Source organism: Malus sylvestris, chromosome 3, assembly GCF_916048215.2.
Source record: "Malus sylvestris chromosome 3, drMalSylv7.2, whole genome shotgun sequence".
In the NCBI taxonomy this organism is placed as follows: Eukaryota; Viridiplantae; Streptophyta; class Magnoliopsida; order Rosales; family Rosaceae; genus Malus; species Malus sylvestris.
The window spans coordinates 34078008-34101480 of record NC_062262.1 but is presented as its reverse complement, the minus strand read 5'-3'; the positions used below and the strand labels follow the sequence as shown (position 1 = coordinate 34101480).

At 38.1% G+C, this 23473-nt stretch overlaps 1 protein-coding gene and 1 pseudogene across 1 annotated transcript; one reads left to right on the top strand and one right to left on the bottom strand.

Annotated features, from left to right (window-relative positions):
• Positions 1-9468: 9468 nt before the first annotated feature.
• Positions 9469-10631, bottom strand: LOC126617217 (transcription elongation factor TFIIS-like; annotated as a pseudogene).
• Positions 10632-11952: 1321 nt separating this feature from the next.
• LOC126615931 (uncharacterized) lies at positions 11953-13337 on the top strand. The gene is made up of 2 exons (XM_050283857.1): positions 11953-12168; positions 12766-13337. Exons 1-2 carry the CDS (start codon positions 12003-12005, stop codon positions 13200-13202), a joined length of 603 nt encoding a protein of 200 aa, XP_050139814.1. The 5' UTR covers positions 11953-12002; the 3' UTR covers positions 13203-13337.
• Positions 13338-23473: the final 10136 nt, after the last annotated feature.

Here is a 23473-nt window from a genome sequence, read left to right as displayed (position 1 = left end):
GAATAATATTGGCACGGTTCCCATGGTTCTGTATATGGGTTTTGCTGGGAACCTTGTGGTTGTGGTTTATAGCTAGAAGAAGCCATGGGAGAAAAGATCAGAGTACTCAGAAAAGGGTTTTGTTTCGTAAAGCTACTTTTGACTTCTGCTTTTAGAATCAGAAAGTTGTGTGAGTGGTGGGAGGGTTTGGAGTGATGAGGTTATTTTTAAGCATACCATGGTCTGTGGATTGACGGCTGGATGTAATTTTTGGTGAGCCAATTGCAGGGCTCACAACAACTATAAGACTTCTAATAATAGCATTAGAACTATTAGTTTGAAAGGATATAAAAATTGCTATGTTAAGTACTTGAGTAATTTCTCTGTGTTGATGAAAGTGATGACCAAAAGTTGCTCGGATGTCTTACATGTGGAAGAATAGTAGAAGTATTGAAGAATATTAGTGATAAAGTTATATTGCATGGCAAAAATTAATCTAAGATCATGTAAATGATTAATTGTAGGTTTGACAAAAAAAAAGAACATTAATTGTAGGTTGATTTTGGCAGAAAAAATGGGTCTTCAACCAGATCCTTGACGACTTTGTAGTTTGAATGGCTAATCATTCACTGAAGGGTTGGTTGGCGAATTATAACATTGTCAAGGATCTTGGTGCATACCATTTTTCCTGACCAAATCAACCTACGTTTAATCTTGTACATTATTTCAGCTTAATTTTTGCCATATAATATTGTGTTATTACAAATATTCTTAAATACTTATATTATTCTTCCACATGTAAAACATCTGAGAAACGTTTGGCCATCATCTTTATTGACACCGAAAAATTACTCACGTACTCGACACGACGATCCTTGTATCCTTTCAAAGTACTAGTTACAATATTATTTTTAGAAATCTTATAATTGTTGCGAACCCCCACATTTGGTTCACCACATATTACATCCAGACAGTCCATCCATACACCCTGTATGCTTAAAAACAACCTCATCACTCCAAACTCTCCCACCACTTACACATCTTTATGATTCTAAAAGCAAAAGCCAAAATCAACTTTACAAAACAAAACTCTTCTCTGAGTTCTCTGATATTCTCTCTCATGGCTTTCTCAAGCTATAATCTACAATCACAAGGTTCTCAGCTGAACCCATCAATGGCGTAGCCACCCACAAGGCTAAGGTGGGTTGTAGCTCAGGGAGGTTTTCTGAAAGGGTAGTGTTATCCATGCACTCAGTTTTACTTCTTACACACCTTTCTTAATTGTCTGTTGTTCGGATCGAATAAAGTGAAGATGATCACTGACATAATATTAATAAGTCTGTGTTGGAAATAAAAATGGGTTTGTGAATATATCTATTCTTTTGTAAATTCGTGCTTATAGCATACTCAATTTCAATACAGATTATTATTGAGGTAGTAAATAATATGTTTTATGCTAAAAATTATAAATTAGTTCTATCTCCAGTCCCCCTTTATCCTATTCTTTAAAGAAAAAGACTATTTACCCTATGTAATTTAACCTCTGTACTCTTACTCAAGAAAAGATTAATAAGTTCTTTAAATACACAATTAAATCCCTATCTCCGCAATTCCAGACTTTCCGTTGCAATATTTCAATTAGTGTTAATTATATTGTCCTTGAATTTATCAGTTAGGGTTATGATTTTGAGAATAATTTATATTATATTGTTGTTTTTTATATTGATTATTATATAGTTTTATATAAGCAAAAAAATAAATATATGATTTTATGGTACTATTTTCAGCTAGTCCACCCAAGAAAAAAGTCCTAGCTCCGCTCTTGGAACCCATATGAAGAACTGTGGGAACCGTGCCAATGTCATAACAAAGTTGTGCGAGTGGTGTGAGGGTTTGGAGTGAAGTGCAACTTATTCCCTAACTAGCCATATAGGCCTAGGCACCGCCACGTTCGGAAATTAGGTAATATTAAGTACAAAAACTAGTTTCCACAATCCAACCGTCAAACATATTTGCATATACTTCGAAATCTCCTATGCAAAAAATCACAAAAAAAAAATGAATATACAAGATGTGTGTGATTTATATGGTACGCGTACACTTCAAATGACTTGAGCAATGAATTCATTGAATTTGAATAATTAACAAGCCAACCGTCTGCGTTAGGAGCCCCCTCTCCTTGACGACTAAATCCATGCCATCATCAGATAAGTTCTCCTGGCCTAGATTCAAATCGTTCCGTGAAGACTTCGACCCAAACTACCATAACATGCACTACTGAAACCCTATGGCATTATACAATATAGAAATTATGGCATTAATTTGTAATGTATTTTATGAGTTTAATGTACAAGGGGTCCAAATATATATGAGAAGAAAGAGGGGGAAGAAAGATAAGCTAGCCTAATCTACACCTTACATAAAACAACTTGCATCAATCAATCACATCCCTTAAATCAAGGAAAGAAGACTAATTACTCTAGTGCCTAGAGCTATCCCTAGAGAACATGGTAGCTCACCAATCAATCACATCCCTTAAATCAAGGAAAGAAGACTAATTACTCTAGTGCCTAGAGCTATCCCTAGAGAACATGGTAGCTGACTCTAGAGGCCAAAATATACTTCAACACTTCAACATTCCCCCTCAAGCTGGATCGAGAAGGTTAACTGAGCCAAGCTTGCCTAATAATCGATGGAACTGAGTGGATGCCAATGCCTTTGTAAAGAGATCTGCCAATTGATCATGCCTTCGTGTGAACATGGTCCGGATGATTTGAGTTTGAACTTGAGCTCAGATGAAATGACAATCCACTTCAATATGTTTGGTTCTTTCATGGAACACAGGGTTGGCAGCAATATGCATGGCTGCCTGATTATCACACATAAGTGGCATAGGAGTAGAACTAGAAAACCCTAAGTCTGAAAGAAGCCCTTTAAGCCAAATGAGTTCACAAGCAGTGGCTGCCATGGCTCGATACTCAGCCTCTGCGCTGGAACGAGCAATTACATGTTGCTTCTTGCTCTTCCATGTGACAAGGTTTCCACCAACAAATGTACAATAGCCTGTGGTTGATTTCCTATCAATTGCATTACCTGCCCAGTCTGCATCTGTGTAGCCACTAATGACAGTGGATTGATTGTCGTGCATTGTAATTCCTTGTCCTATTGGACCTTGAGATAACGAATGATTCTCTTAACAATGTTAAGGTGATCAACAGTGGGAGAGTGCATAAACTGACTAGCCAAGCTCACTGCATAAGTGATATCTGGACGAGTGATGGTGAGGTATATGAGCTTGCCTACTAATCGTTGATAGTAGGTTACATCATGCATGGCTTCTCCATCTATGCTGAGGTTTAGTTTACAATCAACGGGAGTGATAGCAGGCTTGCAGTCAAGCATTTTTGCTTCTTGAAGAAGGTCTAATACATATTTCCTTTGATGTAGAAGCAATCATTTTGAAGATGTTGCCATTTCGATCCAAAAAAAATACTTTAAACTCCCCAAATCTTTTATAGCGAAAGTTTGATGTAGTGAGAGTTTTAGTGCCTCAATCTCCACGGTATTATCTCCAGTGATGATAAGATCATCAACGTAGATGAGGACCACCAACTTCCCACTGGTGCCAGTTCTCACAAATAACGAAGAATCAGCATTACTTCGCACGAATCCAGCCTTTTCCAGAATAGAACTGAGCTTGGCATGCCAAGCTCTTGGTGATTGTTTCAATTCGTATATTGCCTTGTGCAATTTGCAAACCATGTTGCCTTTGATACCATCATAGCCTGGAGGAGGTTGTATATATACTTCTTCCTGCAACTCTCCGTGAAGGAAAGCATTCTTCACGTCCATTTGGTAGAGTGACCACCCACAATTGCTTGCAACTGAAAGTAAAACCCTGATTGAGTTTATCTTGGCCACCGGTGCAAATGTTTCCTTATAATCTACTCCAAAGGTTTGGGTGAAACCTCGAGCAACAAGTTTAGCCTTGTGTCTCTCGATAGATCCATCAGCTTTGAATTTTGTCTTGTAGATCCAACGACTTCCAACAACCTTTTTTCTTGGTGGTAGTTGAACTAGACTCCAGGTGTGATTCTCTTCCAGTGCACGAAGCTCTTCTGTCATGGCTTGTTTCCATTGTGGGAGAAGAAAAGCTTATTGAAATCTTCTTGGTTCACAATGCTTATCAATTTCACTAAGAAATGCAGCATGAGATGTTGAGAACTTACTAAAGCTGATACATTCAGTGATAGGATGCCGTGAGGCATATGTAACATAGTCTTGCAACCTAACTGGAGGTTTTCTGATTTGAGGAGGGTTTCTCTTAATCACCTGAGACTTTGTAGTGGACTGAGAATGATCAGAGTAGGGCTCTTCTTCATTCTCATTGGCAATAATTTGGTCAGTTTGTACCTCTTCACAATCTGGACTCACAGTGATTGATCTTTCTTCCAACATTGGATGATTAAAGTTTTGAGGGAGTGGGAACATGTCAACTAAATCCTTCCTTTGACTTGTAAAATAGGGACAATCTTCTTCGAACTTCACATCTCTTGAAATTGTGCACTTCTTAGTGACTGGATTGAAGCACTTGTATCCCTTTTGGGTGGCCGAGTATCCCATAAACACACTTTTGGTTGCCCTAGCATCTAGTTTATCACGGTTCAAGGTTTGGATGTGAACAAAACAAACACAACCAAACACCTTGAGGTGTGTCAAATCTATTTTCCTCCCCTTGAGAACTTCATAGGGATATTTAAACCCTAGCACACGACTTGGAAGTCGATTGATGAGATAAGTGGCAGTAAGGAAGGCAAATGACCAAAATTTCTTTGGAACATGCATGTGAATCATGAGAGCACGAGTCTTCTCCAAGAGATCTCTATTTTTCCTCTCGGCTACTCCATTTTGTTGAGGAGTCCCTACAAACCTTAATGTTGTTGGAGCATGTTGTTGGATAGAAATTCAATGCCATTATCTGACCTTAAAACCTTAATGTTTGATTGAAATTGTGTTTTAAAATGCATGTGAAAATCTTTGAAAATGGTTGGGACTTCACTCTTTGATTTCATAAGATATAGAAAACTTGTTCGAGAGAAATCATCAACAAATAGAACAAAGTACTTAAACCCTTCCATTGATTCAGTTGCAGGTCCCCATACATCGGTGTGTACCATTTCAAAAGGTTTACTTGTCCTAGACATTGAATTACCAAAATGTAGCCTAGTAAACTTAGAAAATTGACAAGTATCACAAATAGGATAAGGGTTACAAAAATTTGGAAACAGTTTAGACAAGAAAACTTCAGAGGGGTGAGCTAATCTCCTATGCCAAAGTTGGTTTTCATCTATGGACTTCGATTGAGCTTGAAGAGCCTGAGTGAAACAGGCATTCTTGCACAGGTAGTAAAGTCCATTTATAAAGACCCCTTCACTAATCATCTTCATGGTGAGAACATCCTGAAACATCACATTATTTGGTGAGAAAATAGCACGGCAGTTTAGAGTGTTGGTGATCTTTCCAATTGACAAAAGTTGGAAAGGAAAGGTTGGTACATAGAGGGCAGTGGAAGGTATTTTTTTAGAGAGTAAGTTTATTTCTCCTTTTCCCAAAACTAAGACATTTTTTCCATTTGCAACAGACACATGCCAGGGACTTGAAATTTTTTTTAAATGATGTAAATTTGTAACTTTGTTTGTCATATGATCTGTGGCGCCTGAATCAATTATCCAACAATCAGTTTCAGTACTAGTTAATAGGGCAGTAGTGAAGGCTTTGAGTATACCTGATGCTTCTCCCTTTGGAACTTTCTCATTTTCAGCAAGAAAGCTGGCAAATTGTCCCAACATAGCTGTGTGACTACCCTCTTCATTGCCTTGACCATGTGAGCCTCCTCCGTGTCATTTACTTTGTAGGTAAGCTGCAAATTCATTGATCAATGATAATGGATTGGTAGTGAACTCCATGGATCCTTGTGAAATAGTAGGAGGGTGAGCATTAGCAAGTTGTGCCTTGAAATGAGGTTGAAATTGCTGTGAGGACCTTGGTATCATCTTTCCATCTTTGCTGAACTTAGGCTTAAGTTCAGGATGGAGTTCCCAACACTTGTCTTCCACATGACCAACACCATTGCAATATTTGCATTTTAGATGTGTGTTTCTTCCCTTGTATACCTTGGCTTCTAAATTCTTGTAATTTGATGCATATGCCCGTGTCTCAGTCAATTTGGGGCTGTGATTAGCATTCATTACCTTCTTCCTTGCTTCTTCTCGTTGGATAGTTGCACAAACATTGTTGAATGTAGGTAGGTCTTGACTCATCAAGATGTGACTCCTTAGGTCCTCGTACTCAGAGCTCAAACTCCCTAACAGCTGATAAATTTTGTCTTCCTCAGCTCGTTTTAAGAGAATGGTAGGATCTGTGGTATATGGAAGATATACATCCAACTCATTCCACATGGCTTTGAGACTCCCAAGGTGTTGAACAAACGTTTTCCCTTCTTGTTGAGCACTGGCAATGTCCTTCTTGGAAGACCGGCGCATAGTTGTTTTGATTTCCATACATATCCTGCAAAGCTTTCCAAAGATCATGTGCGGAATTGGAGTAGCTAAAAATTTCAGCAACATGTTTCTCCATGGTGTTGAGCAGCAAGGACATAACAAATTGATCTTTGCAGAGCCATGCATCGTATGTAGAGGAAGAACGCTCTGGAGCTTCCACGCTTCCATTTACAAACCCTAACTTCCCTTTGCCTCCAAGAGCTAGTGAAACAGCTCGGGACCAAGGAAGATAATTGAACTCGTTTAAGAGAACTGAACATAAATGTTGATTGGTGTTAACCTCAACGTCTGAGAAGTTTGGAGAGATACTATGCTGGGTTTCTTCATCATGGTTCACAAGACTTTCTTCAACCATGACTTAGACTTTGAAAGAAAAAAATTCGCAGTAGCAAGAATGGCAGAGATAGGTTACAAAAGAACCTGCTCTGATACCATATAGAAATTATGGCTTTAATTTGTAATGTATTTTATGAGTTTAATGTACAAGGGGTCCAAATATATATGAGAAGAAAGAGGGGGAAGAAAGAGAAGCTAGCCTAATCTACACTTTACAAAAAACAACTTGCACCAATCAATCACATCCCTTAAATCAAGGAAAGAAGACTAATTATTCTAGTGCCTAGAGCTATCCCTAGAGAACATGGTAGTTGACTCTAGAGGCCAAAATACACTTCAACATACAACAACAATGATGTTTCGATGTGCAAGATGTTCCCGTTCACGCTGGAACCTACTATGAGATGCAGTGGCAAAGCTACATAGGGGCGACCGCCCCTTCCTTCGCCGGAAATCAAGTCCAGGAGCGGTGGTTTTGCCCCTTTGGTCCCATCGAAAGTGCCTGTTGGTGTGGTGGTTTCGTCTGTGTTCATTTGGGTTTGTTGCTAGCGCGCAGCTCTACTGCATTTGGTTTTTTTTTAAGCCAAGCCAAACGACATTGTTTGGTCCTAGTTAAAAATGTTCCTTTAGTGCAACGACATCGTATAGATATAGAATTAAAAAAAAAAATTAATTAGAGAGTAGCAGAACAGATCCCATTGGCCCCCTCATTCCCTTGCTTCCAGACTTTAAGGCTTCAACATATGCATAGTAATCCCTAATCGAGCTCTAATCTTTCTTAGATGGTGACATTGAAGGTTTTCGTTTCGACGTTTGCAAATCAAATCGGATTCATCATGCATTTTTTTAGTGCTTCTTCACAACAACACAAGAATATAAACACAAGATTAGAATCCGTTTGAAGAATTTAAAAGAAAAATCTTTAATTAGAAGCTTTTTTGTACCTCGTATTTTGTCTAATTCAATGCATAGACAAGACGTTCACATAATAAACATGAATAAGTTGAGGTTTTATCATAAAATTAATTGGAATATGGAACGTACTTCAACTACTTATAAGCATATGTGAGGTCTGTCATTTCCCCAGTGTGGGATTTACTGTCAACACGTCCCTCATGTGTAGCGAATTTTCAAGCATAACATGTGGACAACACAAATCAAGTGACTTCGAGCATGTGTGGACGGTGGACTTCACACATGACCAACCTACTCTTGATGACAATATAAGAAGTAGTCAAATTACTTATAAGCATATGCGAAATCCCTCCATGGAATACACTCTCAACAAAACATGCAAATTTTATATACAAAGCTTATCCCTGCCATTCGATTCATCATTTCCTTGTTTTTATATGCAAATACTCTCTTCTCTTGCGTATGGATTTTTGGTCAACTTCATCAATTGACAAACAGAAGAACGTGACAAATGATCAACAGCAAGAGAGAGAGAGAGAGAGAGGGTTTTTATTAATCTCCGTGTAATGGCCAAGAAAGATCCAATTGGCAATTAAAATGTTCCACCAGAGAGTTTTTTTTTTTTTTTTTTGGAAACTCAGAGTGTATCTTAACTACTCAAATATCCTGATAAAAATAAAATGGCTCAAATTAGTACTGTAGTGAGCTTTGTATTTCAAAAGTCTAAGCAGTGCTCTAGTTTTTCCTTCTTAAAGTACTTACGTAGTCTTTCATGTGTCTTGTATTCTGTAAGATTTGATCAGCTACAGTTTGTAATCTATCAGTTTCCTATTTTTAATGACGTCGCTTGATATGTTTTGGTGCACCATAATTCGAGTAGAGCAATTTAAAATATATATACTCGTGTTAGAAAAAGAAATAAAAATTTGGTCTAAAGTAACTGTTAAACTATAGTTAGTCTATTCCTTTGTTCTCCAAGCAGGCATACTCGCCTTGCAAGTAATACAAGACAATCACCTGTACAATAATTAATAGGTAATGCTAATTAGACTAAATTTGTGTGTCACCAATAAAAATGAGCATGTTTATTAACACTTAAGTAATAAACCAATCATCAACTTTTATGTCCTTTAGTTTTCAAAATTTTGTCTACAAATTTAGTCTTCGTATCATTATCCATAATTAATATCACAAACGCAATGAAGGTTGTTACCATTCATAAACATGAAAGAGCTACATGTTTTCAATAGATACCGTTATGGTTAGGAAAGGGTAACATTATATGTCGATTGTAAACAAAAAAGGATTTGGGGGTCTTTTCTTGTTGCTATATACAAGAATACTCTTGGTTGCACAACAAGTATGAAGAACCAGTGGGTATGAAACAAAAATACGCAGACGAGGTATCACAAATTAATATGTTCCTCTTTACAAAAAAGTTTAGTAAAAGTTATGGAAGTGAGTACTAACTAAATGATTGTCGAAAACGTTAAGGAAACTGACTCGTATCTTTAACGAAACAACATTGTGCCACAAAAATAGTTCAAGAGAAAAGCACAAGCAAAACCCCCGAATCTCAATTTCCACTAAAACAGGTTCCATTTGCCAAATTTCGCAACACATACCGCACATATAATGTCCTTACACGCGCAAAGTAGAACAACACTTGATAAAAGCATAATACCGAAATATATACTATACTAGGGATGACAATATACTCAGAAGACGAAACATTTGTCTGACCAAGTGCGAGGAAAACAACCATGAAAGAAGCACACAGAGGTAGCTCCAAGAAGAGACTTCCTACCAGAACACACAGCCTGAATTCCAGGGGATTGATCAGTCGTTGTTTTATAACAAGATATCGGGGCGTCCTCCGGCCACGTGTCCAACTGTTGCATTTCGGCTAGGGACATGTTGGCCAACATCTCTGGCGTGATCTCCCCAAGAAGAACTTGTCTGCGCAAATCTTTGTTCCAAGCGTTGTTAATAAGAGTTATTAGAAGCGAATACTTATAAGCCACTGGTTCCAACGTTTCATCGGGACCCCAGTGTTTAAACAGCGCAGCCTCCACTTGGAGTAGCAACTTTAGAAGGGTCAGATGCATTGACAGAATCCATATATCTTTCATCAACTTCATCAGACACCTTGGACAAACCACCGGCAATAAAAAGCCTTATAACATGCCGCTCTGTTGTGACAGTTTCAGAAAACAAAGCTAACGTTAAATTCAAAATTAAAAAGAAAAAAAAGGGAGAGAGATTGGGGCGGAATCAATCACCTCGGGAGCGAGGCACCAAGATTGTCTCTGAGTTTGCTGGGTACTTCTGCCGCAGTTCGGCTATGGGCATGTTGAGCAACATCTCTGGCGTGATCTCTCCAAAAAGAACTTGTCTGCGCAAATCTTTTTTGCCCCAAAGAGTATCCAACAGAACTGGACGCTGTACTTCCAATGGTTTGTCATCATCGGGACGCGAGTGTTCAAATTGAAACAGCGCAGCCTCCACTTGAGCAGCAACTTTAGAAGGGTCAGATGCCTTGAAACTTGAAAGGAACCGTATATCTTTCATAATCTTCCACAGACAACTTGGACAAAGATCACACAATGCAGTCCCTTATACGATCCCGTCCTTCTGTCGTGACAGTTTCTGAAAAACAAAGCTAACATTATAATCAAAGTAAATAATTACAAAAAGAAAAAGAGAGGGGGAGAGAGAGATTGGGAGCGAATCAATCACCTTGGGAGCAGTGGTACAAAAACATACTTGGGCGACCAAGCAAATTGCGTCACGCAAAGTGTGTTTGCGCAACGGTGACAACAAAAGGTCACGCAAAGACATTTTGTGCAACGGAACTTTGCGCAACGAAGACTGTCGTCGCGCAAAACATCTTTGCGCGATGTAGGTGCACCTCCGTCGTTCAAAGATGTTTTGCGCAACAAATGTACACCTTCGTTGCGCAAAGCTGTTTTGCGCGACAATAGTCTTCGTCGCACAAAGTCACCTTCTGTAGACCTTAATGAATGGTTCCAAAACTAAATTATTTCTTCCATAAAATTTTTGTGGTATCCACTATTGTAAATATTTTCAATTTTCGAATTTGTTCATTGTATTTGTAACATCCCACATCGACCAACGAAGAGGGGGTGATGTGCCTTATATGTACATACCCACCTTCATATAGCATGATACCTTTTGAGAGCTCATTGGCTTCGGTTTCGTCATAAATGAAGAAGGGGAAGAAGGTACACTTGGAGGGCCCATGATATCATTGGCTAGGCATATGTGGGTCTCGTTGTCTGGTCCATGTTACAATGTCACTTGTATGTATAATAATGTTTGATTGGTTGTAAGAGCAAGTACACAAGGGCTTTGACAAGGACTCGAAACATGGCTTAAACTAAGAACAATGATAAAAAAAAATAAAAATAAAAAACCCACCAATGGGATAAATGGAAGAGGGCAAGTGGTGGGCCATGCAATGTTCGCCCAAAAGTATAAGAATGGTCTTGCGTCAGCGGGTAAGGCGGACGTCAGCCACGTTATTTAATTTGGTAATGTTGACAAACGCTTCAAGGGGGAGAGTGAGCGGACGTAGAGTGTAGTGGTAGGCCCCGTTGCGACATAAGAGTTCAATGGCTCTATGACGCTGCAATGTCACCAACATCGCAAAAAATAAATAAAATGTGTGAGAAGGCAATTTTGTCGATCTTTTGCTTGTAGGCTACTAAGGATAATATTGTTTAAGTATCGTAGTTGGTTATTGTAGTATGTAAATTAGTTGACACGCTATAGGGTAAGCATGGTTAATTCTCTGAGATAATAATAACTAAATATAAACATAAAATCATATTGCTAATTCATTTGATTGACGAAAAAAAAAAGGGAATTTTAACGAAAAACTCTCTGTACTGTTCACTTTAACGAAAAATCACATTTTTACACTAAAAAGTCAATCATGGTACTATTCAATTTACTTTTTATTTTATCCTTATCATTAAAACTCAAAGTTTTCAAGCCATTTTATTAGTTTTCCTACAAAAAAAAAAAAAAAAAAAGCTGAGCCCATTTGAGAGGAAAAAGGGAAAGAAGAAAGGGCCAAGCCCAATTTTATATTTATAAGGGAACCCGGAACCCCCACCTACCAGTCAAAATCTTTAAACCCTAAAAGTCCCGATCGAGTTCTGCATTCTCAGAGAAAGAGAGAGAGCAATGGCGTCAGGGTCAGGTTCAAGGCCAATTTCAGGCGGGCCACCTTTACCAGCGCCTCTGTCGGACGGTGATGGTAAGAGGGAAACGCTGCCGGAGACGCCTTGGTATGATCTCCCTATACAAAATGTAGCTTCTGGTGGATTTACGCCACCGTTTGTCCCTGAAGGTGATTAATTCGGCCCCAATCTCTCTCTCTATTTTTTTTTTCCTCTTTTTCTTATATATATGTGTGTAGTGCCACTACAAGTTTCTACATCTCCATCCATAGCATTAATAATAAAAAGTAGTATTTTGATTTTAAAAATATCAAGTTAACAGCGAAACTATCTGAAATTTAAACAATACTATTTTCCTTTTTCATGCTAGCTTAATTGTTCATAATTTAGATGCTAATTTTACCAAAGATATACCTTTTTATTCATCACTAGCAGTAAATTTGATGCCAATTTTGCAGTTGAATATGTTATGGTATTGTTCTTTTAAGTCAATTTTCTACTGTGAATCCTTGGTCACACTAGTGACCTAAGACAAAGACAACGAGACTCGTATTTTAAAACTTGTAGTAGTCAGTAACACATAAGAAGCTGAAAATAGCAAGGGAGTACTAGAGCTTTTGATTTGGTATCTCAAAGTTAATGTGCAACTTTTATCTCAGTTTTGAATCCTTCTTAATAGAAAATCATTGTGTAATAAAGAAAGAAAAAAAAAACATCAAGATTCGAAGAATTTTGGCTAATACTAGGTTCTGAAACTGTCACAATAGATGAAGCCTCCGAACGGACTACTGTACGGGAGGTCATTTTGGACGCTTTGTCCAAGGCATCTGAGGAAGCCGGTGCAGGATTTGTGGATTCTGTCAATGCAGCTGACCCTACTAGAATTGCTACTGAAGTGGAGGCTGTGCTGTTTGAGCAATGGGGTCTCAATGATCTGTCAAACCATCCAGTGTGTGAAAAGTATGCAGCTTTATTAAGTACGCTGCATGACACTGATATCAAAGTTTTGCGTAAACAAGTTCTTCTTGGAGATATCACGCCACAGATGTTGGCCAACATGTCTGTAGATGAACTGTATCAGAGTTACCCCAAGCCTACGTTTTCATACGACTTTTGTGCCTCGTATGTTAACTACATTGCAAAAGATGAAGAATTCGTACAGAGGAAGAGGAAGAGGAAGATGATACAGAGGAAGAATTCGTAATTTAGCTTGAAGATAATTAGTACTTGTCCTGGCGGACTGCACTTAGGTTACTTATGCTCTGGTTATGTATAATCACATTTAATCTCATCACTTGCACTTTATCTTATCTAGTACTCTTAATTAGTTTGGTTTTTATTTATTCGTATTTCTCTATATCAATTTCATTTCCATACTGCGCACATGGTTACGTCACTCTCACGTGACAGCCAGCATGCCTCGATCTAGGTCAGGGTGTGTCACGGGCTTAGTCCAAAAGTCCAAGTTTCATGTAAAAGTGGGCCGGCCATAGAAAAGAAAGTCAGTAAGTGGATCGGTATGTATATTAGCATGGTCCAATTGGTCTAACACGACGTACAAAGAGCCCACCCTCTTTCGTCGACTGTCGAGCAAGTCTATTCCATTTTGCGCTCTAAAATTTTAATAAACTTGAATTCCTTTTTACTGGGAAATTAGAATCTTCTACAGTCTTTTTATATCATTTAGATTAAATATTTGTGCTTTTTTAAAATTTGATTAAAGTGCTTTGACCAAAAACCACCTCAAGGTAAATTACATGTCATTATTATATTTTTTTTAATTTAAAATAATTTTTGAATTTGTCTTTTTATCTGCATGATGCACTTTTCCTTATTTAGTGGAGATATTAGTAATTAAACTATATTTTCTCTTCTTCCAAATATGGTTTTTCGATCACAATTTTTTTTTGTTATGCAAACATTTAATATTATTTCTTTTTTCAAATGGATTTTTTTTTTCAAATAGTTGGTGATCAATATAAAAGCTCTGTGTAATTTTTGCAATTTTTTTTGGTGAAATTTTTTTCTTTTTGCTGTTTTTTTATGTCTAGTTGTTGATGAATTATTGTTAGGTACAATACATTACGTATATATTATATGCGGGTACGTTTGAATTTACAAAAATCATTAATTGATACGTTTATTTGCAATTTTGGTACGTTTGATTTGATACTTATTGTTAATATTGGTACGTTTGATTTGATACTTATTGTTAATATGGGTGGGAGAAATAATATAGGGGAGGATAACTTTCAACCTGTTCGTGAGTACCTTCGCCACTATTTTGTATAGAACAATACACAAACTGATAGGGCGTAGTTGTTTCATCATCGTAGCATCCTTGACTTTGGGGGATTAACGTGACATGTGTATAGTTAATTTTCTTTAGAATATTCCCCGAGAGAAGCATGGCACGAATACCATTACATACATCAGCACCAACCACCTCCCAATGTTTTTGATAAAACCCTGGAGACATACCACCAGGGCCAGACGCTTTCGTGGGATGCATTTGAAATACTGCACATTTAATCTCCTCATCCGTGAAAAGTTTTCCAAGAGTGATATTCATCTCCTCCGTTACCGAAGGAGTGATGTGACATAAAATCTCATCAAAATTCTCCACCCCATTGGAAGTAAATAACTTGGAGAAATATAACACCACAACCTCTTCCATGCCACTTCGGTCTTCACACCAAACCCCACTGTCATCTATTAGACCATACAAACAATTTCGCTTTTGCCTCTTATTTGCTTTCTGATGAAAAAATTTGGTGTTGCGATCACCAAGTTTAACGCAATTATCCTTCGATCTTTGCCTCCAAAATTGCTCCTCTTGTTCAAGCAATCTGTTTAACCTACCAATAAGCTCATTCTTTTGCTCAATGGATTTCTCAGTAAATGGTTGCCCCAATAAACTTGTGAGCTTGTCCTCAACTTCCCTAATCTCTCTCGGTCGCGACCTGGCATTGTTATGAGCCTAGTTATTTAACTTCATCCTTGTCATTTTAATTTTCTCGGTAACTTGATACATTGGTGAGCCATCCACAACATGTTCCTGCCCTTTCCGCACCACCTCAAAACACCCCTCCTGCATATTCCAAAATTCATCCTATCGAAACTACTTTTTACCTCGAAATGGATTGCGTCCCGACCAATAGGGGTGGGTTCAAAAAACCAAAAATCGAAAAAAACAGAAAACCGAACCGAACCGAACAAAAAAACCGAACCGAATTGAAAAAATCGAACCGAACCGAATTCTTTTGGTTCGGTTCGGTTTTAGTGATCTAGAAACCGAACCAAACCGAACCGAACTGAATTAATTAAATTAATTTTTTTATTTAATTATTTGTTTTGGGTATTATTTTCTAAACCCAATTTGTAAGTTAAAATGTGCTAAACCCAATATGTTGCCAAACTTTAAGCTCAAAATATTAAAAAAGGCCTATAAAAACTCTAAACCCTAACCTATTATTTCTCCCCCATATAAGGTTCCAGAACCAAACCTTCTCCTGAAGTACCTACATCCATCTCCATAGCACTGTCTACTTCTGCCCCAGCTTTCTTTTCCAAATCTACTCTCATATAACATGTAACAGAATCCATAAACATTTATTTCGGGTAGATTACTTGCGTAATTTGTAATGGAAAAGAATCCAACACACACTAAATAAATCCACCCACGCATTACTTTTATTATTCAAGTTGTCAACATGCAGTTACAAGCAAACAGCCCTGATCTTTGAACAACATCATACAATTTAACTTTTCTAAGTCATTTGTACGATTTTTGTGTTGTGAGGTTGTTAGTTTGGACTTTGGAAGACTTGATTGATGATTTTAGTTCAACTTTAAATGTTTATTTTCATTGTCTTTGATTCTAGTTAGAATGCTTATGTTATGATTGTGTTGGAGATGTTAAAATTTAAAATTTCAATGTTTTTCATTTTTTGAAAAAAAAAAAAAAAACCGAACCCGAACCGGAAAAAACCGAACCGAAAAAAACCGAAAAAAAAATGAACCGAACTGAACTGAAACGAAATTTTGGTTTGGTTTCGGTTTTGGCAAAAAACCGAACCGATTTGAACCGAACCCACCCCTACCGACCAATTTAACATAACTGGTACATGATCGAACGTACACTTATTCAAATGCTACACTGCAAACTGAGGAAACATATATATCCATTCCTGATCACCCAAAGCTCGATCCAACCTCACCTTGATTCCACCTCCTTTCGTCGTGAATCACGTATATTTATTCCCAAAGAAGCCCAGATCTATGAACCGACAATGCTCCACAGCAGTACAAAAGCCCTCCATTTATCTATCTTGCCGAATATTACCCCATTCCTGCTTGTTGGCTTGAAGGATTTCGTTGAAGTCACATATGCATAACCAAGGTTTGGACTCATTGTCACAAAGAGACTCTAACAACGGCCATGACTTATACCTATCACTCATAGCTGGAAAGCCATAAAAAGCAATAAAAGGCCAAGAAAACGTATTCCCCGGAGCACCCACATCAAAATGGACATGGTTATGTGAATTAGACCTTAAACATAAATTTATTTCCTCGTTCCATAAAACACACAAACCACTGAAGGTACCTCTACTATCAACTATAAAAATACGATCAAAATTTAACTTTAAACGTAAAAGTTCCATGTAACGAGCATTACTTTTTGTCTCGCACAAGAACACTACAGTGGGATCTTGACTAGAGATTAGGCGTTGAAGCACATGAACTGTCCGAAGGTTCCCAAGCCCCCGGCAGTTCTAACTTAACCAACTCATTGCTGGCAGCATGGTTGAACTCTATCAACCTCCGCTGATGAACTGAATAACTCCGAGTTAGCCAACAACTTCATTCGACCACCAGGCCGTGCCACAAGGTCCTCATCTTCTTGCACAAGTCGTTTCCCGAGTTCAGGTAATGACGCACCACCATTATCCCTTGCATTGGACTGGGTGCTGCTCGAAGAGCTGCCACCAAAATGTTTCAATCTTCTTTGTTTCTTCCTCCTAGCCCTTTGATGATGCTCAATAATTGGCATGAGGTTGAAAGGATCGGAGCCTAACTCAGACAGCTCACGAACTGATAAACCTGGACCAAGGCCAAGCTGCACAAAGTTTATGTTTTGCCGCACCGTATATACTTGCTGTCCAAGACAACCTCTTCGCCACCTCGGGGCCCAATAGAAGCCACCTCACTCCCACTCAATGCATTGATTATCACCACAGTTAATAAGGATGATTGAATAGGGAGATTCTCCCCAGTAATAGCGCTGGCGGGGCATTCAAATCAAAACCAATTTCAGGCGGCAGGAGGGCACCTTTACCTGCGCCTCTGTCGGACGGTGATGGTAAGAGGGAAACGCTGCTGGAGACGCCTTGGTATGATCTCCCTATATATACAAAATGTAGCTTCTGGTGGATTTACGCCACTGTTTGTCCCTGAAGGTGATTAATTCGGCCCCAACTCTCTCTCTCTTTTTTTTTCTTTTTTTTTTTCTCTTTTTCTTATATATATGTGTGTAGTACCACTACAAGTTTCTACATCTCCATCCATAGCATTAATAATAAAAAGTAGTATTTTGATTTTAAAAATATCAAGTTAACAGCGAAACTATCTGAAATTTAAACAATACTATTTTCCTTTTTCATGCTAGCTTAATTGTTCATAATTTAGATGCTAATTTAGAGTTTTGATTTAGGAGATTCGACCAGGATCACACTCAATTCCTATTGAACGGCAAAATCATGTTGGTGATTGTGAAAAAGGGATTGTTTCCGAAAAGCAAAGTAATGGATTAACTTATAAGATATGTTGGCTGATAATAGCTTACTGTTTTTAAATTATACATTACATTTCCTATTGAATCTTTTGATAACCTATCTAATCTTTCTTTTCCCAGAGAGATTTTCATCATGTGTTGTAGCAACAAAAGACTACGCAGTTGCATCGTGAAGTCAAAGCTCACTCCTTCTATTAAATGTACCCCATTGTTCAGATCCTTGGCACCAGGAATTCCCAGCCCAAAATTTTCTGAAAGTGTAAGTGTCTCAGAAGTTCAACTCTATTAAACAATAAGCTTTTAGTTTAATGATTGCCACCTGCTTTTGGCAGGTGAAAGAAGAGGGTGTTTTGGTGTGTGGGGGGGGGGGGGGGGGGGGGGGGTTGGGGTGGGTGTTGCTAATGGGGGCAGAGAATTTTGGCAGGTGAAAGAAGAGGGTGTTTTGGTGTGTTGGGGGGGTGTTGCTAATGGAGGCAGATTCTCTGCCCTCCCACTTCCCGTGCCCTCCTGTTTTGTATGGTCACGGTTAAGCCACGTCAACATTTTATATATATTTTTTATAGAGAATAAGACACAAATGAATAGTAATATAAAATGTTGACGTGGCTTAACGGTGACCACACAAACAGGAGGACACGGGAAATGGGAGGGCAGAGAATCAACCTCCGTTGCTAATATATATTTCTATAAACATCATCATGCTTTTCCATCATATGCACATTGTGCAGCAGCAGCGCAGTAGGGAAGGTTGTTATAGATCCAGTAGGCCAACTTTGAACATTTTCCTATTTTGTATTATTATTAGCTAGCTGATATTCAGATAGTATATCGTGCCCTCCAATGGATCCAATGGAGAAAATTTGATGTCATCTTCAACTTTCTTCATCCAGGCCATTACTCTTGACTACGCAAAAATGACTTTAAGCTTATTCAGTAAGTCATTAATTATTCAGTTCAATTAACATTTGTTTTTACCCTGCTTTAATTTCGCATGAGGGTTATTGTTTTTGCATTCGTCACTTATTTAGCATAATTCATTTTAGTATTTAATTCATGGGGATTAAGGCCAAATATTTACTAACTAATACAAAAACATTGTTTGGTTACAATTCAGGAAAACGACCCAAGTTCAAAACCCCTCTCCTCCAATTGCATAACACAAGTTCCTCTTTCTTACAAACAATGAAGAATTGATTGTTATGTATGAACCAACCCTTTCTTTTTAATACAAACGATGTTGGGTAAGGGTAATCAAATTTGGGAATATAAAAAGTAAAAATGATTGCTTCTTTTTTCAAGCCTGTGTTGAATAAAAACAAATAGGGTTATAATTAGGATATCTTCTCTTACCACTTACATATACTTTGCCACATTGATATTTTTGTAATCTATTATCTAATTGTAAAAAATTTACTTATGTTGTATTTGTTTTATAGAGAGAATAAAGTTGCATAATTTTTCATACAGTTTTCCATCCTGCAGCAACGCGCGCGGGTACAATTTCTAGTATTTGCTATATCAAAAGAAAGTCAAATTACTACAGATTTGAAACATGGAAAGTCAGAGCACAAAATATGATGCAAAACTACAAGATTTTCGAGTGAGATGAATCGAGTTGTATGACATCCAATGTCAAGGGGGTGAAAGCGTCCCCATATCGTTTTTGGTAACTTCATCAGAGAATCAGCTATTTTATAATTATGTTTTTCTTGTCACGTAATTTACAGTAAAATTTGAGTCTTCTATTATACTGAAGCTTATATATGAAAGAAGTTGAAGTTCCACTATAAACTAATTGGCTATATGGAGAGTAGTCAAACTTACTTATGAGCTCATGCAAGGTTCATCCTCTCATCAATGTGCGATTCATCTCACCACACCCTCTCACATATGACGAATTTTCAAGCTAAACAAGTGGACAACACAACTGACGTGACGTGGAGGATGTATGACATTGAGTTTCACATATGGGACAAACTGCTAATTTGATATCATGAAAGAAGTTGAGATTCTACCATAAAACTAATTAACAATATATGAAGTAGCCAAACTTACTTATAAGCTTATGTAAAGTCCCATTTTTTATCAATGTGAGATTCTCAACATGTTAAAAATTTGTGAAATAATATGCACTTGTACAATTACATGTCTATCATTATCTAGTGACACCTGAAAATCTTTCGTTGCACTAGGCTAATTGCAACTTGCAGAAGGGGTTAGCATGGTGATGAAAGTACAAAATAAATTTTGTGAATTAATGTAATTTTCTATGGTACATACTTATACTACCTAAAAAGAATAAAAAAAGAAAAGAAAAAGCATTGAGCCACGTAATTTGGATTCTTCAACTTGTTTGGTACACACGAAACAAAACATGAAACAAAATAAGGTTAAACAGTGAGTTAAAACATTCTTCCACCAAAAAAAAAAAAACAGTGAGTTAAAACAAAAGGGATTTTTAATTAGTTGTGGTGGTCCAAATGGCCAGAGATCACCCTTAAATATGACTCACTTCCCAAACTTGTCGGCCTCAGGTTGTTTCTGAAACACAACTTATAAGTAAAGCATCACGTACTGGGAGCCACCCAAATTAGCCAATTTCAAGGGAGTAGGATTCTCTCCCTTCTTTTTTTTCCTCTCATTTCCTTCGCTCATATTTGAACAGTCATGGTTATGCCACATCAATATCTTATATTAATTTTTTATAACAAAAGAAAGACAAAATAAGAGAATGTGAGAGGAGGGGCTGGAAGGGAATGAAAAGAGGAGGGGAGAGATATGAGAGTTATGAAAATATTCTGTTTCATTGAATTAATGAGGCTTTACAACTGTGTATATATATATATCTGCTAATCATAATTAGCACCTAATCAAGTATAACTAATTACACTAAGATAACTATTAGTTACACTAAGCATAACAGAAACTGTTATGATGTCCTGGAATATGTGTCAATACACCCCCTCAAGCAGACAGGAGGTAATCCGAGGGAAAGCTTGGACTGCAAAGCACTGAACCGAGCTTTAGAAAGAGCCTTTGTATGAATATCGGCAATTTGATGTTGAGTAGGCACATACTTGACATGAAGAAGATGGGATAGGACCAACTCCCGAATATAGTGATAATCTATTTCAACATGTTTGGTGCGAGCATGAAAAACTGGATTCGATGAGAGAGAGATGGCAGAAACATTGTCACACCATACAACAGGAACTTTGGATAAAGGAAAACCAATGTCTCTGAAAATCTTACAAATCCATGTAATTTCTGCTGCAGTATGTGCTAGAGAACGATATTCAGCTTCTGTGGAAGAGCGAGCAACTGTGCTTTGCTTCTTTGCACTCCAACTGATAAGATTGCTGCCCAAATACACACAGTAGCCACTGGTTGAACGCCGGTCATAAACACAGCCAGCCCAGTCAGCATCAGAGAAAGCAGTGAGATGTAGAGCACTATTTCGAAACCATAATCCTTGAGTCACAGAACCCTTAAGAAATATGAAGATCCTTTTGACAGCTTGATAATGCAGATCTCGTGGACAATGAAGGAATTGGCAGACTTGATTAACTGCAAATGATAAGTCGGGCCGTGTCCAGGTCAAATACTGAAGAGCACCAACAATAGACCTGTATTCATGAGGATCAGATAAAGGGGAGCCAACATGATCTAATTTCTGACTGCCAAGTGGTGTTGAGCACGGTTTGCAGCCTTCCATCTTTGCTTTGAGTAATAAATCAAGCGCATATTTCCCTTGAGAAAGAAAAATACCCTCTGAAGATCTGTGGACTTCCAGGCCTAAGAAGTAATGAAGAGGACCTAAGTCCTTAACTGGAAACAGTGCACCAAGTTGAGTGATAATATCCTTGCAGACTGAAGGATTGGGACCCGTGACCAATATATCATCCACATAAACCAAAATTATCACCAAGGCAGGAGAGAATGTAACAAAGAGGGAACAATCAGATTGTGAGTTAGAGAAGCCAAGGGATAACAGTGCATGAAACAGTTTGTCATACCAAGCTCTAGGAGCTTGCTTAAGCCCATAGAGTGATTTGTTTAACTTGCAAACATACGTAGACTTAGAAGAGTCAATAAAGCCTGGAGGTTGCTGCATGAATACTTCTTCTTTGAGGGAACCATGAAGAAAAGCATTGCTAATGTCCAGTTGATTCAAGAACCAGTCAAACTGAACAGCCAGTGTGAGCAAGATCCGAATGGTCACTGGCTTTGCAACAGGGCTAAATGTTTCTGTAAAATCCACACCTTCTTGTTGATGGAAGCCTTTGGCCACTAATCGAGCCTTGTATCTGTCCACAGAGCCATCAGGATTCCTCTTTATTCTAAAAACCCATTTACAACCAATTAAATTCTGATGGGGAGAAGAGGGAACAAGAGTCCATGTACCAGTAGATTGGAGAGCTTGAAATTCCTCTAACATAGCTTGTTTCCAAGGAGCATGCTTAGAGGCTTGGGAATATGTAGTAGGAACAAATTGAGCAAGGTCAACAGGATGTTTGGTTGCTGTTAAAGCCTTTGGTTTAAATATGCCAGCTTTGGATCTAGTTATCATTGGGTGATTATTGTGGGGAGGTGAAGGGGGTAATGATGGAGAAATCAAAGGAGAGGCAAGAGGTAAAGAAGAGGATATATGAGAAGGTACAGTGGGTGGAGAAACTGAGGAAGAGGCAAGTGGTGAAGAAGAGGATATATGAGAAGGTGCAGGAGGGGCAGTACTAGATGAAGTAATGGGAAAGGGTAAAAGAAAGGTTGAATCTGGAACAGAAAAGGAGGATTGGGTAGATGATGGAAGAGGCTTGTGCTGAAATGGAAAATGACTCTCATTAAACAAGACATGTCTGGAAATATAGACCCGAGATGTGTGCATATCTAAACACCTATACCCTTTATGCTGCAGGCTATAGCCAAGAAAGGCACATGGTGTACTTTTGCCATCAAGCTTAGAAGAAACATAAGGTTTAAGCCAAGGATAGCAACTGCATCCAAAAACCTTTAACCGTGAGTAATCTGGTGGTTTGTGAAAAAGAAGCTCCCATGGTGATTTATCCAAACCAGAAATTGGCAATCTGTTAACTAGATAAACTGCAGTGGAGAAAGCTTCAACCCAAAATTTGTGAGGAACTTTAGAAGCAGCAAGCATTGTTCGAGTGGTCTCAGTTAAATGCCGATGTTTCCTCTCAACACACCCATTTTGCTCTGGGGTGTGAGGACAGCTGAACTGATGCAAAATACCATGTTGGAGAAGAAAAGAACGAAACTGAGAACTTGTAAACTCACCCCCTGAATCAGACCGTAAAGTCTTGATTTTGTTTCCAGTCAAGGTCTCAACATAATATTTAAAATGCACAAATATGGAGAAGACCTCAGATTTGAACTTCAAAGGAAATAGCCAACTGTATTTGGTAAACTCATCAACAAACAGTACATAGAATTTATATCCACTGACAGAGGAGATAGGAGCAGGGCCCCAAACATCACAATGAACAAGTTCTAAACTGTGAGTAGTACTGCTAGTGCTTACAGAAAATGGCAACTTATGATTTTTACCAATTGCACAATCTTGACAAAAGAAAGATACAGATGGTTTGCCAGTGTAAGCAAGCTTATTTCTACTTAAGATCTTCCGGAAGATTGCAGAAGAGGGATGTCCAAGCCGCTTA

Coding starts and splice junctions, on each gene's coding strand:
- LOC126615931 (XM_050283857.1), top strand. CDS start 12,003: ATGGCGTCAGGGTCAGGTTCAAGGCCAATTTCAGGCGGGCCACCTTTA. Junction 12,169..12,765: donor GCCACCGTTTGTCCCTGAAG/GTGATTAATTCG, acceptor CTGTCACAATAG/ATGAAGCCTCCGAACGGACT.